The sequence below is a fragment of the Ursus maritimus genome, unplaced genomic scaffold (assembly GCF_017311325.1).
Source record: "Ursus maritimus isolate PB19 unplaced genomic scaffold, ASM1731132v1 scaffold_24, whole genome shotgun sequence".
Classification (NCBI taxonomy): domain Eukaryota; kingdom Metazoa; phylum Chordata; class Mammalia; order Carnivora; family Ursidae; genus Ursus; species Ursus maritimus.
In genome coordinates this window covers 29,221,165-29,239,711 of record NW_024424897.1, presented here as the reverse complement: position 1 = coordinate 29,239,711, position 18,547 = coordinate 29,221,165, and the positions used below count along the sequence as shown (strand labels likewise).

The following is an 18,547-nucleotide window of genomic DNA, read 5'->3' as shown; positions in this document are numbered from 1 at the left end:
TGTGTATTTTTAACAAAGGTCTCAATTTCACCAAACCCAGAGTATTTACTCTTCCTTGCCCTTCCCTCAGTTCCTCATTGTTCCAGCCATCGTGGGCAGTGCCCTCCTGCATCGGCTGTCAGACGACTGCTGGGAAAAGATCACCGCGTGGATTTATGGGATGGGCCTCTGCGCCCTCTTCATTGTTTCCACAGTATTTCACATTGTGTCGTGGAAGAAGAGCCACTTGAGGTACCGTGGATGGCACGCTCGTTCACCAGATCAGAATAGCAGACTCGGGTAGCCTCCGCTACCAGCATGTTTCAGTCAGGTTGAGGCTACAGAGTAGATAGACGTTTCCTTGCCCTGTAGACTATAATGCTATGCCATTATTCAGGAAATTTCCGATGGATTGGACACACTTTGAGGATCCCCATATGCGTCTAAGAAAACAGGCCTTTCTCAGAAGCCACCAACAAAACCACACTGCTTTCCCAGGATTTACATCGTAAAATCCCCAGACCTGTCTTTTAATGTTGTCAAGCGCAGGACAGGTAAGAGCGCAGCGGCTGTGGGGTAGTGACAAAGTACACTGAACTCGGAGTCAGCCCAGCCCTGCCACTCAGCCTTGTGTAAGTCACCAGACCCCATGGAGCCTCAGTTTCTTCATCACTAAAACGAGAATGATAATGCCCGACTCCCAGGGTTCTGTGATAGGTAAATGAGATAACGCATGCCAAAATGATTTGAAAATTACAAATGACCAGGACTTGGTAATGTAAGGAGGTTTGCTACAGTTTGGGTTTACTGTTTTGCAACTTTCAGCTTTCAGGATTAGGTTCTGTGTATCTATTCAAACAGAATTCATATACTAGCTTTCAGGTACTTTCGTTGCAACCCATACCAGGCCCACTAGCCTCCCAATAATGACATAAAAGCATTCCTCCTTTGAGTGAAGGATTAATTTGGGGAAATATAAAGGGAGAAGTACACCATTTAGTTGCTTTTGGGATACATTCTGTACAACCCAAAAGTGCAAAATTTCTTTTCGTAAAAGGAATATTCAGAGCAGACTTAGAGTGTTTTAAAATAATAGAATATAGCTTTTGGTTTTACAGAATGCCCCAAAAAATCTCAAAACGATTCAAACAATCTAATATTAAAAAGACATGCGTTATTTAAGAGCAGGGTTTGGGATTCGTGAGATGATTACTGGTCTCCTTACAAGTAGAATCATAGTTTCAGAGCACGAAGGATCCTTAGAGGTCATCTAATCCAAACCCCTTAATTTTCACCTGGGGAAACTGAGGCTCAGCAGTGTCTTGCCTTGCCCAGGTCAGTGAGACTAGCAGAGTGTGATCATTCCAAGACCTCTGACTCCCAGTCCTACGGGTTTCACCCACACCCTTCTCTTGTAGTTCCCAGCCTGCTACCTGTGCCTAGAAGGTGACAGTTCCTTGGGCCTAAAATAAAACCACAGCATTGGATCATGAGGGCTTGCTGGGGCATACTCAACAAGAGAGCCTCAAAAGTACCTGTCTCCCCAGCACACACTGTCACAGAGACCAGAGGCCAGAGTACTTCATTATCTTCCTGGCACAATGCAACGCTGTGGTTGCCTCGGCTGACTTGGCTTTGATGTCTAGATTTCTGAATCAATAAAGAGTTGTAGATTCGTACTTCGGTATTCAGGGCCTCCCTCCCAGGGGCTGGAGAAGGTGTCATAGAAACCAGGCTCTCTTGAACTTTGAAATAGCACTGCTAGAATCAAGCCATGTGTGGATTTTTGCTCTGCATTAATTTTTTTTATGTTTCCAAATATAGCCTTATTTAGAAGCCAGGGAATGAGCATGTATTGAGTACCTCCATGTGCTGGATGCTGTGCTGATGAACACATGGTCTATGTGATCTCATTTAATGCTCACACATACTCTATGATAGAAATGTTGTCATTTCTATTTTCCCTGTGAGGAAAGTGAGGGTCAGAGAAGCTGGGGTGGATCTTGAATAAAATTACGGGTCTGACTTTACCTGCTGTAACAAGTGCCTACAGTCTAGAAAGCTGAATTTCTAGACTGGCCCCAGACCTGGTTAGGAATCCCAGTCATCCAAAGAGTTTAAAAACATAAAAGATTCTCCTTTTCCCTCCACCCCCTACCCCATGTTCTAGCCATTTTAAAAATTACAATCTTCTGGACTAGAGTTTATGACTATATTTTTTAAGCTTCGCAGGTGGTTGTGATATGCAGTCAAGTTTGAGAAGCATTAATCTAGTGTTTGCTTTTTTAGACCTGTGACCTAAATTATTTTCACTTCGCTAACATATGACTGATAGTAAGTAACTGTGACTAAAACATCCTCAACTTGCTTTGGCCGACCCTGTGTAAGTGGTGAGGCAAAATCTAACACTAACCCTAAACCAAACCACAGCTATCACCCCTTGAACACTGAAAATGGATTCAAGATGATGCAATGCATTCATACTTTGGAATCACCTCAGTGAAGGGCAGATTCTGTCTAATCCATTGGGTGACTAGACCTCAGTGGCCAGATCTTTGTACACTTCCTGAATTTTCAGTTTTGGAAGGAGGAACGCACTTAGAAATCCAGGTGGCTACCCGCTTACAGCAAATGCGCCTTTTTTTTGTTTGTTTTGTTTTGTTGCTGTTCCTATTAGTTTCTAAATTGCCTTTATTATAACTTATTGTATACACTAAGATATTTGAAGTGAGAGTTTCTTTGAAGACATTCTAGAAAGACAAAGAACTGCTCCACACCCTGCACTATGATAGGGGTTGAGGAGTGCTCTGCCCTCAAGGAATTTCATTTTTCTGTTACATAGGATCTAAAAGAAACGGAAAACATCAGCACAGATTTTATTTTAACCAAAATAAATTCAGAGCTCCTGATTACTGTGGGGTTCTGCCCCTGTATCTCATACATCGTGAATATCGTATGTGCAAGCTTAAAAGTAATGTAAAGCTTTTACTTGTGGCTTCATATTATTAAAAATAGCTGTGTAAAGATGAATGGGTAAAGATGTGGTTCATATATACAATGAAATATTACTCAGCTATCAGAAAAGATGAATAACTACCATTTACATTGACATGGATGGAACTGGAGGGTGTTAGGCTAAGTGAAATAAGTCAGTCAGAGAAAGACAATTATCATATGGTTTCACTCATATGTGGAATATAAGGAATAGTGGAGGACCGTAGGGGAAGAGAGGGAAAACTGAATGGGAAGAAATCAGAGAGGGAGACAAACCATGAGACTCTTGACTCCGGGAAACAATCTGAGGGTTGTGGAGGAAAGGGAGGTGGGTGGGGGGATGGGCTAACTGGGTGACGGGCATTGAGGAGGACACGTGATGTGATGAGCACTGGGTGTTATACGCAACTGATGAATCACTGAACGTTATATCAAAAACTAATGACGTACTGTATGTTGGCTAATTGAATTTAAATTTAAAAAAATAGTGTGTGACTTTGAAAGCCAAGTTACAACTTCCATAAGAAACTAGAACAGGAATGGAAATTACAACATGACGGAGTGATAACCCATGCTGCCAGTCTGAAAATTTTCTAAAAACTTTGCCTAACGTGTTTTTCCCCCCCCAGGACAGTGGAGCATTGTTTTCACATGTGTGATAGAATGGTTATTTATTTCTTCATTGCTGCTTCTTACGCTCCATGGTAAGATACTGTCTGTTTTTGAAGGTACTGTTTTTGGGATAGAATTTCTGTCCTACTTCCTTCCCTTCCTCCTGTCCCTGCCCCCTGCATATACCCCACCCCTCTCCCTCCAACACACATGCATACATGTTTTTTTTTTTTTTTTAACTTGGGTCGGATTGCAGATTTTAAGGGAAGAATGTCACTGCTCTTCAGAGTATACATCTGGCATTGGGTTGTTCAGGACAAAGTGCCAGGAACTTGTGTGTAGGTAGCACAGTCACTTTTGAAATATGTCACCTTTGCCTTCCATGTTCTTTCTGTATACTGCTGCTGTTCAGAATACTTGGACAGGGAATCATTTAAGTGGAAACACTAAATATGTATGAGAAAAACAAGCTCACTTTGGAAATTTATCTTGTTTGTCTATAATTCACAGCACAGTAGCTACTATATATGGAGTGCACTTCTCATTTCTTTAGCTGCATGAGTAAGAGAACTAATCAGTTAGCTATTTAAAACACCTAGTATTCTGGCTCAGTGGGTGGAGCCTGCGACTCGACCTCAGGGTCGTGAGTTTGAGCCCAATGTTGGGTGTAGAGATTACTTAAAAAAAAAATAAAAATGAAATACTAAAAAAATAAAATACCTAGTATTCTGTTCAATTTTTGCTCTTTCTGCCCTTTTGGTATAGATCAGATAGAATCTTTTGTTGCCTGCAAACCTACCATTAAAGGAATGTTTGATTCCCTCTATCAAGGCATGGTCCGGTTTTAAACACTCAGAAATTCATTTTGTGCCATCAACTGCAGAAGTCACTAGAAACAGCAGGCCTCTACATTCTGACTTAACGCAGCACCCATCATTAAAAAGAAACCTAATTATCTGTTGGAGTAAAAAAGTGTGTTGTTTCCCTAATACTTGTCATTAAATTATAGCTCTGCATTATATTGGAGCAAGAACACTTACAGGCTCTTGGGAAGTATTCCCTGACTTAAAATAAGGAAATAAAATTTTTAAAAGCCGAGAAATCAAATATTACTGTAAGCAACCTGTTCACATGTAGTTTTCAGTAGGTAGGTGGTACCTTTTCTGTTTGGAAATAATAATTTTGTAGTCATAGCCAATCAGAATAACATGTGGGGTTTTTCTCATAGCTATTCTTAATATGAAATGAGTACAAATGAATTTTGCAGCATCTTAAAATTCAAGCTTTACAAGAGCCCACAGTTAAATTCTGACAAAATGTCTTTCATAACATATGTTGAGCTAATTCTTCTCATGTTCTCCCTTGGCAGAGATATTGGTAATGGAGATACTTGGTCTGTGTATTAGGTATCTGCTGTGGGGATGTGATCCTGGTTGAGGATTCTGTTCAGGGTTCTCATTAAGCTTTGTAAGCAATCTGCTCTCAAATATATTATCAGAATTAAGTTGATTTGACAGCAGTCTACCTAATAAGGAAAGTCGGGCATCACAGGTGTGGTGGGACGCACTTCTGCATATCTTCTTTTAGCTGGTTCTATTTTTAAACCACGTTGGAATGAATTCTAAGTCTTAAAGGTCAACTAACAATTTTGTCTTTGAATTATTAATTTTACCCAAATTGCCTAAATACCTCCATGGCATGTTGAATGCCTTTGCATTCTGGTTTTATGCTAGCACTCGCTTGCCCAGTTTTCAAGCCTAGAGGAAAACACGGGTCCTGTGAAATCCCTTCATTTATCCCTTCTGTTCTTTGTTGTCATGTTTACATTTTTTAGGTTAAATCTCCGTGAACTTGGACCGCTGGCATCTCACATGCGTTGGTTTATCTGGCTCATGGCAGCTGGAGGAACCATTTATGTATTTCTCTACCATGAAAAGTAAGAGAAAATAATTTACATTTGATAGTTTTAAAATTAACTGCCTAAATTTTATCGACATTTCAACACAATTTGCTTTATATTTGTACTTCAGAATAGTAGAAATACATAAATAGAATATATATTGTTTTTAACAAATCTTTGAAACCATTTGGTGTTCATTATTGGTAGACAGATTGCTGTGGGAAGAACTGAATGGCACATGTGTGACAGGATGCATTTGAGGAACAAGATGGACAGCATTTTAGTCAGTCGGATGTTACTTCACATCCTCAGGCAACTGGCCTTATCAGCAAACTAGCCTTCTCCTCTGTGATTCATACTTATCACCTGAGAAAAATAACTGTTTTTCAAGCTTCAAGACCGAAGGTAATAGATAAGCACCAGAGCAACACTTACCTAGATAGGAACCCAGAAGACATTCCAAACCAAGATTCTCTGAGAAAGGGGATATTTGGAAGAGCATCTGAACTCTTAGTATCCTAACCATGGGGCACATTTTTTAACCCGTTATTTATAGTCCAGAGTCATAAGTGTTAAGCAATATAAAAAGGAGAGCTTATTGAAATTTAGCATCACGGCCCTAGAGGAGATGTTCAAAGTCATCTATTCCAGCTTCATGCTTAAAAAAATGAGACCATTTAGGATGTGCATCAAATTAGCAATTCATCTAGAATTAGGACCCAAGTGTCCTAGTTCTTACTCCATGGCTCTTTTCATTATTTCACATGCCTGAATTTGAGAAACTCCAAAGCATGCAATCATTGTCTTTGAATACAGTTTATTAGCTTATCTATTGTTGTTGGCAGAATGGCTTTCAGAATTGAACATAATTTTTGTTTGTCACAAAGTATTAAATTGTTTCCTCTTTTCAGAAGAAAATGGAAGTTTTCACTAACTTCTGACTTTGAAATTCACTTAAATGCATTTTTGACCACAATTAGCTATTCTGAGTGGTGTTATGTAGTATATATATATAAATCCAAGGGAACAGTTTGCTTCTTGGGCTCAAACCCCTAACTTATATCCTTGGATAAAATAGAAAGTAAAGTAAAACAGCTATCTTTTCTCCTCTTCCAGGCCTCCTTTTACACCAAACCCACAAACCCATTCTTCCCCAGTTCCCTGATAAGATTACTTCATAGTGAACTCTGAGTACAAAACATGGAGAATGAGATGTGATTGGCCTTTGGCCATCCAGTTGGGCAGGTATTAGGGAGTTCCTGTGTCATGCCAGGTATTATGCTAGGCCTTGCAGATCCGAACACAAATGAAACTTGGCCCCTGCCTCCAAGGAACTTAGAGCCTACTTTGATAGGTAGAAATGTAAGTTGAATTTTAGTACAGTGTACAGTGTATTTCTTAGCATTTTTGGACATTCTATAGCTTAATGCAATGAACCTTATAAGTCGGAGTTTGTGCAGATGCAAATAAAGAGACAAACAAAACTACATGTCCTTCAATCCTTAGGGCTGCCATCCCTTTGCCACTGATAAACCTGGCCCCACGTGGCATCCCTGTCCGTCTTCATAATTTCGGTTTCTTGTAGCTGTGGATTGGAGTGGTGATGAGGGCAAACAGTCTGGGATTAGGAGGGGAAAAATGCACGGTGGATTGGATGCAATAATAACACTTTTGGTAGCAAACATTTTCCAAGTCACATGTGGTATTTGATGCCATTTCAATCCTGTAAGAAATGCTAGTTCATTGTGACTCAACTATAGTATTTTAATTAGAGGCCTAATGGTCTCCTACTGGGAAAATATATTCATTGGAATAGTTTAAGAGTTTGCATTTCTTTTTCTTTCTTTTTTTTTTTTAAAGATTTTATTTATTTATTTGACAGAGACAGAGACAGCCAGTGAGAGAGGGAACACAAGCAGGGGGAGTGGGAGAGGAAGAAGCAGGCTCATAGCAGAGGAGCCTGATGTGGGGCTCGATCCCATAACGCTGGGATCACGCCCTGAGCCGAAGGCAGACGCTTAACCGCTGTGCCACCAGGCGCCCCTGCATTTCTTTTTCAAATAAAAGGGGGGGAGCTGGTATAGAAATGATCTAAGTATTGTAGGAATAGATATAATTAACTGCTTTTCTATCCTACAGGTATAAAGTGGTTGAGCTCTTTTTCTATCTCACAATGGGATTTTCTCCAGCTTTGGTGGTGACATCAATGGTAAGCAATGGCTTCATAATTTTAACTATTTCACCTTATTTCCTTTTAAATTGCTGGGACTCTTCATTAGTGCACATGTACGATATGTAGCTTTTCTTTCTGAAGTTATGACGTCTCCTTTAACTCCAAAGAAAAAATACATAAATAACAAACTGCCTGCAATCTATACTAGCTCCTGGTTCTTTCCATATGATAATCTTCTCTATGTGTTGCTTTTGGGTAGCCATTGTGTTCACCCCACCCGTACCCCACCCTTCTCCCAAAGAGGCATGAGGTCACCTGCGGATAGGTATTTTTGCCTGAGTTATTTATTGTCTTCACCATAAACCCATGGAGGGTAAATTTTTTGATGTCTTAAAATGAAAAAAAACTATAAATTATTGACTTCTTAAACTTTAAGAATTAGAAGGACCACAAGAGGTCAGTTGCATTAATGTTTTATTTAGTATTTCCCAAAAGTCTTTACTCTTACTTTTCTTTCACTTGCTTTTAAGTCATATATATTATTTCTCTTTCTCAGGAAAGTCCCCCCCTCCCTTTTTTTAACTTTGCTTGAAAATTTCTTTTGAGGACTTTCATGGGGAGAAGTGTAACATTACCTATAGCAGGCGGTCAGTGTATATGTTTTGAACTCCCTTTCAGATTGAATTGCTGTTGAGAAATCTATGTGTATCTATCAGTCAGTTTGAAAGAAAAGCATATCATTATAGCCTTGTGATCCCATCCAACTGGTTACTTTGTGCCATTAGCTTATGTAGGGCCATTAGCTCCAATGTCTTAGGCTCTGCATTTTTTGGCATTAGCCACTTTATTAATTAAGGAACTTGTAATATGTCTAGTTTGAGTTCTTTTCTCAGTCTATAAAAGTCAGAAGAATTGTACCTATAATTTCACTCTTGAGCTCATAGGCGCATTATAAGAATGTATATAGCCCCTACCCTGGTCACAAAAATATCTGTAAAAGGTTTAGAAGTTATAGATTTGCTTGTTTTTTTCAGAGGATATGTCTTACGAGAGTGTCACAAAATATGTTTCTTTAAGGTAAGAGCTTTATGATAGGTTTAATAATTACCTAGCACCAAAAATAAATATTGTTTAGTTGGTAAAGGCAACAGGGAATAGTGAAGGGAAGGAAGTGAATGATGGAAACGAGAAAATCTGCCTTGAAGGCCATATAGTTAGAAGGCAATTCAGGACACCCAAAGCAACATAAGCAAGGTCTGTGTGTGTAGGTTACTAATCGTTACAGTAGAACATCAAATAAATTCCGTTGGGGTATCAGAAGAGCAGGTTTATCCAGTATTTTTACTAGCCTAAACCTTGGCATTTTCACAAGTTGTACAATAGTCGGTGACTAACGTTTATGATAGTCAAACAGGATAATGCTCACATTCCCCCCGCCCCCCTGTAGAACTTAGCACTAAGCAGGAACCTACAATTCACTTTAAGAAACTATCATAAAGTTTTAAACGTCTTTGATTGGGAAAAGCATAGGCTGCTATGGGAGCACATGACCCAAGCACCAGAGGAAATGATGTTCAAGCTGATTCATAAAGACAAAAAAGAGCCAGGGATAGTTGGGATGATGCAAGTTGGATAGGAAAGAATATAGCGTGAAAGAAGCCCTGGAGAGGGGGAAGCAGTAGCACCTTTGAAGAACTGAAAATAGTTCCTTGTTTGGAACATAAGTGTATACCTGTGTGAGTGTGCCTCTATGCATGAGGTGGGTAATTATGCAGATAGCATAAGTCTTGTAATAAAGCTGGAGAGCTAGACAGAGATCAGATCAAAAAGAACTTCATAAGCTATCTGAACTAACAAACAGTATGACTGGACACTCAAAGCTTTGATTCTGGTCGGAATATTGGGCTCTCAGAGACTTACTTTTTTCTGCCATAAAGAATGATAAAAAAACTGGCAAAGTATTTGAAACAACTGTTTCTTGGCATTGGGCCACAGACACAGGACTGTGTTCCTTGAGGGAATAGAAACCAAAAGATGAGCTTCAAATTTGCCCCAGTTTTCTCCCTGAGGACACTTTCCAAACTGCGCCAAAAGGATGTAGAGTGAGAGAGCACCAGTCAGGGTGGAGGAAACAAAAATCAGTATTTTAGCTACCGAGCCTGCTGCAGTTTTGGGGTAGGATTCTGGAGAAGAGGGAGCTTCACAGAGAAGTGGCTCCAGAAATCTATAAAAGGGTTTCCCTGAGTCCTTGCCCAAATACTACACTGAATCTGTGCAGGGCAAGACTGTGCATGCCCTGGCCGAGAGTGGCTTTTGGACAGCTGTGAGATAATAGTCCAAATGTGCCTGGTGCTGGAAGATAAATCAGAGGCCAACCAGCCACAGTGGAGAGACCATGCTGAACAACTCGGGTGTTCAACTGAACCTAGCAAGTTGACCTCCACACCTTAGGAGAGCTACTCCAGCTCTAGACTGCCCTGGAACTGCCATAACAAAGCCCAGAAACAAACCTGGAAAGAATAAAATTGATCCTCTGTACATTAACTGCCTCCCAGAACAAAACTCAACATTACTGAAAGGAAGACAATAAAATATATGCTCTAACAGCATGGTATCCATTTATCCAAACAAATATTACTAGATAAGCAAGAAGCAAGAAAATGTGACACCACACACCTAAGGAAAAACAAGTCGGGTGCCTGGGTGGCTCAGTCAGTTAAGCGTCTGCCTTCGCCTCAAGTCATGATCCCAGGGTCCTGGGATCGAGCCCCACATCAAGTTTCTTGCTCAGCGGGGAGCCTGCTTCTCCCTCTCCCTCTGCCTGCTGATAAATAAATAAATAAATCTTAAAATAATAATCTAAATAAATAAAATCTTAAAAAAAAGAAAAAAGAAAAGAAAAAAAAAACCAAGTCAATAGAAACAGATCCAAAGATGACAAAGATGTTGAAATTAGCATATGAGGCCTTTAAAACATAATGAGTAAACAAATGAAGAATCTCAGAAAAGAAATGGAACTACAAAAAAGGAACTGAGTGGAAATTCTAGATTTGAAAACAGTATGTTAAGAAAAAAAATTTTGGAAGGGGTTAACAGACTGGATATTGCAGAAAAGATCAGTGAACTTGAAAATGCATAGACATGCTACAGACTGGGAGAATATATTTGCTTTCTCTGTATGTCTGACAAGGACATGTATATGGAATATATAAAATACTCCAAATGAGTAATAAAGAGTCAATCCTATAAAAATGGGTAAAACACTTGAACAGACACTTCACAAAGAAAGGTACATATGTATCCAATAGGCCCTTGAAAGAGTTCTCAACATCATTAGTCATCAGAAAATGAAAATTAAAACCTCAATGTGCTACCATAATATGCCCTGGAGAATTATTAAAATTAAAAAGATGGACAACACCAAATTCTGGCAAAGATGTGAAATAACTGGAACCCCAAGTCATTGTTTGGGTAGTGCAATATGGTATAACTATTTTGGAAAATTGTTTAGCAGTTTATTATAAAATTAAACAGATTTATGACTCAATAGGTTGTACCCAACAGAAACGAAAACATGTATTTACCAAAAGACCTCCATGAGCCCCAGATGGAAAGAACTGATAAACAAATCATATTAAATAAATCAAGGGAATGCTAAGTAATAAAAAGGAATGATTGATGAAGCACATGCAGGAGTCTCAGAAATATTATATTGAGCAAAAAAAGAAGCCAGACACAAAAATAAGAATATAAGTTCAGGAACCAGACCACCTTGGTTCAGATCCTGATTCTGACACTTAAACACTACGTGGACCTGAGCAAATTATGTAATCTCTCTGTTTTAGTTTTCTCATCTGTAAAGTTGGGACACTAACAGTACCTAATTTAGGGTTGTGAAGATTAAATGAGTCAATATAGGAGTACACTTCAAACAGTGCCTGGGATAGAGTAACAGCGTAATGACCCAGGTAATGAAGAGAACAGGTTTTGTTTTAGGATTAACTACGTTCTGGTTCTCTGAAAGTTGAGAAGTTAAATGTGGTGTCTTGAGGAACTGTTACCAGAGTGTATGTCAGAACCAACCTTTATACATAGCTTGGTCTCTTGCTTATTGTTTTAGTGGAAAGAAAAAAAGAGTGGTATCTTTTGGGCAGTGATCTGCTGTATGGATTTGTTCAGGTTACTTCATTCCTCTGGTTCTACTCTCTTCATCTCTAAAATAAGGAGGTTGTGATATGTTCGATGAGTGACTTTTTACTGTTTGGAAATTATATGCCCCTTTGAGAATCTGATGAAGACCTTCTAGAAAAATGTCCCTAATGCACATACACAGAGAATTTTGTACAATTAATAGACATCAGTTGCTTTGTAACCTTTAAAAAATAATAAATGTGTGGTATTTGGGGGTTTTTTGTTTTGATTTTGGGTTTGTTTTTGATAAAAATCTATCTGGCTGACTTTACATCTTACAAAGGTTAATGAGAAACCTGTTATCAGTTGATTTGGGTTGGCTCCTTCCCCATCTTTTGATCTTACAAAAACTGGGGGGGCTTACGTGAACTTTGAAGGAAGGACTGCTCTCTACCTGTGGCACTATATCCTCACGCCTGGTTCTTAGTTTGTGGTTGTCCACTGCTGCCACTGTCTAGGTGCATGGGGCCCATTCAAGTTGGTGGCTGCATAAGAGCTTTTCCATGCTCCCGGCTGGACCTGGCCATAGTCCAAGGCTCCAGGGCTCAGGAGCTTGCAGTCACCAGTGCCCAGGCCTCTGGGACACCCACACACCCATCCTCTTCCAAGGCCTTGCCACAGTCTGGCTTAGGTTTTCGCCACCCTGCAGAACCTGAGACTTTCTATTCCTAGTCCTCAGGAATCTGGGAGACTGACGTGTTCATCAGCCTCCTAAGCCCTGCCTGTGTTCTCTTCCCCTCACTCATACAGCCCCGTTTAATTTTGAAGATGGGCCTAGGTCTTGGAAAACCAAGAACAGCCTAAAAATTCTCTTTTTTGTGATAAAGCACACATGAGTGTTAACTTCCTGCTGAGCTAAGAAACACCTAGGCTCACAGACAAAAAAGCCTGGCAACATCGAGAAGATCAGGAAGTGCATTATCCTTACGTGCTGTCTGATCTCCGAGGTCCCTTGTAGCTGTGATTTGCCCGTGTCAGCCATAAGGAAGCCGCAGGCTCACACAAGCAGGGAAGTCTCAGAAAACAATCAGTGTAGAGCAGAGTTTGAGGAGGATAAGGGAAGTGAGAACCCGGGTGAGATGTCAGTTACAATGTGATGGTGTGGGCGCGCCTTAGTAGGGAAGAAAGCTCTTAAAGGAGAAGATGAAAGCCAAAGATTGTACTTTCTTAAACTGAAGCCCCGTTGTCTGGGTGTGACTGCAGTCTGCTTCAGCGTGCTGGAGGTGAGCAGAGTGTACTGCTATTCACTGTGGGGCCCGTAGCCCGACTGCTCCCTCCAGTCAAGGCAGCCAACCCCCAAGGGTGGTTCAGGGTGAGGGACGAGAGACTTTCAAGTTTAGTTCATGTTCACCGATCAGGATGCTGTCCGTGCGACTCCTTCATCGTCTAGAAGATCAACAGGCTTCGGGGGAATTGCAGTGATCTCTTTAGTTTGTCACATCAAGAGTAACATCAAAACCTCTTTTTTTCCTCTGTTGACAGAATAACACTGATGGACTTCATGAACTTGCCTGTGGGGGCTTAATTTATTGCCTGGGAGTTGTGTTCTTCAAGAGTGATGGCATCATTCCATTTGCCCATGCCATCTGGCACCTGTTTGTGGCCACGGCAGCTGCAGTGCATTACTATGCCATTTGGAAATACCTTTATCGAAGTCCTACAGACTTTATGCGACATTTGTGACCAATCTGTACTAGGTCTCAAAACCAGTATTATTTCAATTATGGCACTTGGGAGTGGGGTAAGAGCTGAAAATTGCACAGAGGAAAAAAAAAAAGACAACTGCACTGACTCTCTTTATATCTTTTGAATATAATTACTGTGAAAGTATAAAAGCTGTGTTCTGGAATTTTCCCCCTCACAGCAGATAAATAAGGTAGTGAATTAATTATTCATTCCATTCCACTATCATGAAGGACTCCGGATAGACTTGGCCAACCAATGTTTACAAAACAATTTTGTATTTTAATTTTACAGATTTTACTACATGATTTTTCTAAATTACTAGGTCAGGTTGTAAAAGTCAGTGCAACAACAGAGCTTCCTTTTTAAGAGAAAATTGTTTCTATCACTTTCCCATTAACTGTGTGAAGAATCATGGACAGAACTTACACTACTTTTACCATGTTTCATCTTGGCATAACATGGTTATTTTTTAAATAGAAATTTTCATTTTTTGTAAATTTTTAAAGACTATTTCATTGAAGCACATCTCTGCGGTTCCTCATTCACGTGAATTTTTGCAGCAAGCTGTCAACATTCCACAAACGAACAAACATTATACCTCTTCTGACAGTTTTATTAAGCATAGAGAAATTGCCAATTTTTAAAAATTGTGGTTTTCCAAACTTTTCTGCCAACCTCTGACTCTGAATTCCATGCTGCTTTGGGCCATATACTTGACCTAGTTTGGTTTACCAGTGATGGAAAAGTATTTTGATACCATTAACTTTTTCAAAAGATTCAACTTTTTCTCTATGCCTTTGCCATGTTTTCTTCAGGATCTCTTTCCACAGTGGATGAGTACTCACATCTGTGTTATGATGGTATTACTGAAGTGGTCATCCGCTGAAGAGTCCTGACGAGCGTCATGAATTACAGTGCATAGTGGCATCGCCTGTTTGGTGCCCGTCGGGGAAGTCATTGTCACTTAGCTTAATGTTATCAGTCTGATACTCATTTTCAATTGTGGAATTAGATGCACAGATTCACATTCCTACCTTTCCCCTGTATCTCCTGATACAGTTTTTTTCTTTTCCGTAGAAGAATATTTAAAGCATCGTTTGACAGATAGAAACTCATGCGTCTGTAGTTCATGGGTTATATCCTGGCTCAGTGGAGTGGTATTTAATATATTATTTTTGGTTTTCCTTCAGTGTCTTATATTAAGATTAACACTGGTTGCTTTGTTTATGAATCTCCGGTTGGTGTTTTAATAAATGAAATAACCTTGCCTTTAGGTCCGTGCTGATATCGACTGTTGGCTAGATGTGGGTTTGATCAGTGGAACAGTTGGCTCGACGACACATTTAGGCTTATTCATTGAAATTTTGTACTGATGTGGCTTTAAAAGAGGGTTTATTTTGGGTGTGCATATTTAGAACTCTCTGATTTGGGTGAATTACGTGGGAATAAAGAATAGAAGGACTGGTATTTGCTGGTAAATTCTTAAGTAGGCAGGGTGCCCAGTGATAACACCAACCAGAACACCCCTATCTGCATGATTCTGAACATCCTGATGTCTGTTGTTTTGTGTATATTGTTTTTAATATATTAACTTTTGTGGATTCATTTAAAGTCTGCTCAAAAGTAACCCTGTCGAAACCACTAAGATGTATGTAAAAAATTGTGCTGTAGACTAGAATAAAATTGTTGCTTGGATTTGTTCCACTGTCTCTAAATTAGATGACTGTGAAGATGATCATGCATTTTTGAGAGCTTGAGCTCATCTAGCATTGTAATTGGTATACTAGCCTTGTTTGCTTTTCTTTTTTTTTTTTTTTTTAAAGTCAGGATAGAAAAACAAATGCGCCTGTCATCTAGAACTTTCTAGTCCACTTTTTAATAATTGAAATGCCAGAGCCGGCTCAGACATTAAAATCAGCACACGTTTTCAGTTTAAAATATGCTAGTTGGGGCCTAAAGATTGTAAATGTTATAATGATATATCTTTACCAAGAGAAGGCTTTTGGTTTAGTTTATAGACTATCCTGTTGGATAGTCTATAGCCTACACTTTTATATTAGCGACCGGACACACATCATATTGCAAACAAAGTGAATGTTCGGTGTCATTCCCTTTTCTACAGTGCAGGACGCAGAGTCAGGGAGCTGGGGCAGGAACGCAGGTCACCATATACACAACTGCATTTTCAAAGTCAGCAAAAACAAACCAATCAAACTTGAGCTGAAAATCCACTCAGCGTGGACAGCGGTTTGGACCCTCAGGCAACCCTCCATCAAACATAATTTTGAAGACAGAGTGTCTTAAAGTGTTATTACTCCCTAGAATTCTGTCCTCTGGTCCACCAGGGTAACCTCGTCTATTTCTAGAGCATCCGCTCACTCCTGTGCTCTCACCTTCCTGATCAATATCTTCAGCCTAAAACTATTTTCTAAAGACCAGACCTCTCATCATCAACTGCCCAGATGCCCCTCGGCACATTTCACTCAACCTGGCCCAAACCGAGTTCATTATCTTTCCTTCTTCCCCCACCACCAAGCCCATTTCTCTGAAGTTTCCTAGCTTGGTTCAGGCCATGGCCAGAGCCTCCCATCCCTCCTTGGTTTGTGTCACACTCAGACCCAAGCAGCCAGCCAGAGCTGTCATCCCTGCCTCAGTCACAACTCTCTGATCTGCTTGCTCACCCCACCCCCCCTCCCCCTGCAAGGCCCTACGAAGTCCTAGGGAGCTGCCCTCAGGCTGCTGCGGCCACCTCCACCGTACCCCTGCCACTGGTTCCACCCCTCGAACGAGCGCAGCCGCCGCACCACAACCAGCATTATCATCCCAAAATACAGTTGAAGCATGGCTCTCCCCAGCTTTAAAACGCCCACAGACTCTTAGCCTGTACGACTCAGGCCAGCCACCTGGTATCTTCACATGCTGACTCCTCATCCGCCCTCCCAGACTAAAGCCCCACAAGACTCCAGCCCCACAGTGAGTTTCACAGCCTCCTCCCCAACACTGCCCTCCTGGTGCTTTTGCAGCTGCTGTTCCACAGCCTGGGATGCTCTTCCCCAAACTTTCTCCTACCCTGGCAAACATTTCCTCATTCCCAGCCGCCATCAGATGCCCTCCCTTTTGACTGCACAGCATTGATAGTGTGGCCATTGTCACTGGGATTGAGTTTGCTTCTGTGCTCCTGGGCTGACCTCCTTCGAGGCAGGAGCTGAGTCTCCTCCACCTCTGTCCTCAGCTTGTGGCACAGCACTGGGCTCAACGTAGGAGAGGGAGGAGGGCGGGTTGGAGAAGAGAGACTGACAACGAAGTGGTTTGGACCAAGTACCTCTTGTCTATCGTGAACACTGTAGCAGGCTCTGTCTGCTGGGAGCCTACTTGAGGCTTCCTTGGCCTTACTGGCTTCCCTGACCAAGGGTCAGCTAGAACATTCACAGCAACGACAGGAAAGTTGATGAATAATTGTCATGGAAATATTAGATAGTGTATGCTCAATAAGGAAAAAAGCCAGCCTTGTTTTTTGAAGCTTCCAGAGAACGAACTATCAACCATTTATAAGCCTGGAAAACTACTTTACCTACCCTACACCCCTTGGGTCCTCTTTTTCTGAACATATTAACAAAATAAACAAAAATAACATTCAGTTCTGCAACCGTTGAGCCTTAATGTAGATTACACTCAAAAAGCAACTTTAACATAACGTTTAAATACTATTTTGTATGCCTTTACTCTGAAAATATATAAAACACTTGGGAAAATAAAGCACAGAAAAGTTTTAAATCACTGAATTCATTCATCCTAATACATGTTCATGTATTTCCTGTAAATATGCCGTATATGTGATTTTGTATACTGCTTCCCCCCCACACTTATTTTATAAACATTTACAATATATTATTATATAGTTTTCATAGCCAGAATTTACAATGGCTCTACCTTTTTTCTGGACTGGAGATATGCAGCCTATTTTGCTTAATCATTCACTTAATTTTATATTTTTAGATTGTTTCCAGTTTCCATTATAAACAGTACTACAGTGATACCAGGGCATAGCTTTGTCCATATTTATGATTGGGTCCATTAGGTAATAATAATAAACTATCGAGGGCTTCCCATTGAGGACTGTGCTAGTCTGCACGGATTATCTCATTGAAACTTTACAAAAATCTTTATGGGTAGATAATTCTGTTATCCCCATTTTACAGACGAGGAAACACAGATGAATTAGTTTCCTTGTCCAAGGTAAGTGGCAGAACTTGATTGAACCCAGGAAGCCTGGAGTCTGTTTTCATTCTCAGGAGTGCAATTCCTGGTTAAAGATTTATTGATGGGTCTACCCAAGAGAAGACCTCTTAAAAATAAAACTTACTCCAAATCTCCGTATTTGTACTGGGTATCTGTGGGTTATGGCTACTCTTCTATGCCGATTAGAGGAAGAACGGAATACGAATGTTTCCAAATGAAACCAGACCACAAAGAAGCTGATTCCCCTCCTTGTGAAGCAAAGTAAAGTTTCCCAAGAGGGCCCAAGCAATGTTTTTAGTTTGACAAGGTTAGAATGACTGCGCTCATGTCTTTCTGCTGCTTTTGCTATTTTAAACGGATAGTGCCAACATGTTCTTACGTTCTGTGCCATGCCCACCTACATCCCTGCGATGTATTGGTGATGTTATTTTTCCAAGAAGCGGTGCCACTGTGCACTCCAGCCACTTTGCAAGGGGAGTTAAGCTATTCTCATCAGGGGCCTTCAACACAACAGAACACTCTCCTTCTCCTACACAGCTCATTATCGCTCAGACTTTCACTGCAGTCAGAAGGCTTAAACTGAAAGAGACGAGCGAGGCTTATGAGGGCCTTGGGAAAACATGCTTTGGAGGCTTACCTCATCTCCTCGAAGCGGTCACAGGTCTTCTTGCCATTCTGTGCCAGGCCAAACTCGGTACGCCCAATCAAATGTGTCCATTACTGGAAAAGTCAGGAAAAGGTATTGATCAAGAGGATTTGGTTCTCTTAAAATC

The 18,547-nt window shown here is 40.5% G+C and overlaps 1 protein-coding gene across 10 annotated transcripts in view; it reads left to right on the top strand.

Annotated features, from left to right (window-relative positions):
- MMD (monocyte to macrophage differentiation associated) overlaps positions 1–18,547 on the top strand; it is a 119,982-nt gene that overhangs the window by 11,117 nt on the left and 90,318 nt on the right. For 7 of the 10 annotated variants that reach the window (XM_040640859.1, XM_040640864.1, XM_040640856.1 and 4 more), the window contains exons 3-6: positions 71–231; positions 3,603–3,677; positions 5,420–5,521; positions 7,625–7,694. In XM_040640859.1, coding sequence (XP_040496793.1) covers positions 71–231; positions 3,603–3,677; positions 5,420–5,521; positions 7,625–7,694 — 408 coding nt within the window. Of the gene's footprint in view, positions 1–70; positions 232–3,602; positions 3,678–5,419; positions 5,522–5,692; positions 5,891–7,624; positions 7,695–8,692; positions 8,736–13,331; positions 15,231–18,547 lie in introns of those variants that run through there. The other 3 variants (XR_005837449.1, XM_040640860.1, XM_040640857.1) reach the window with 3 other exon arrangements.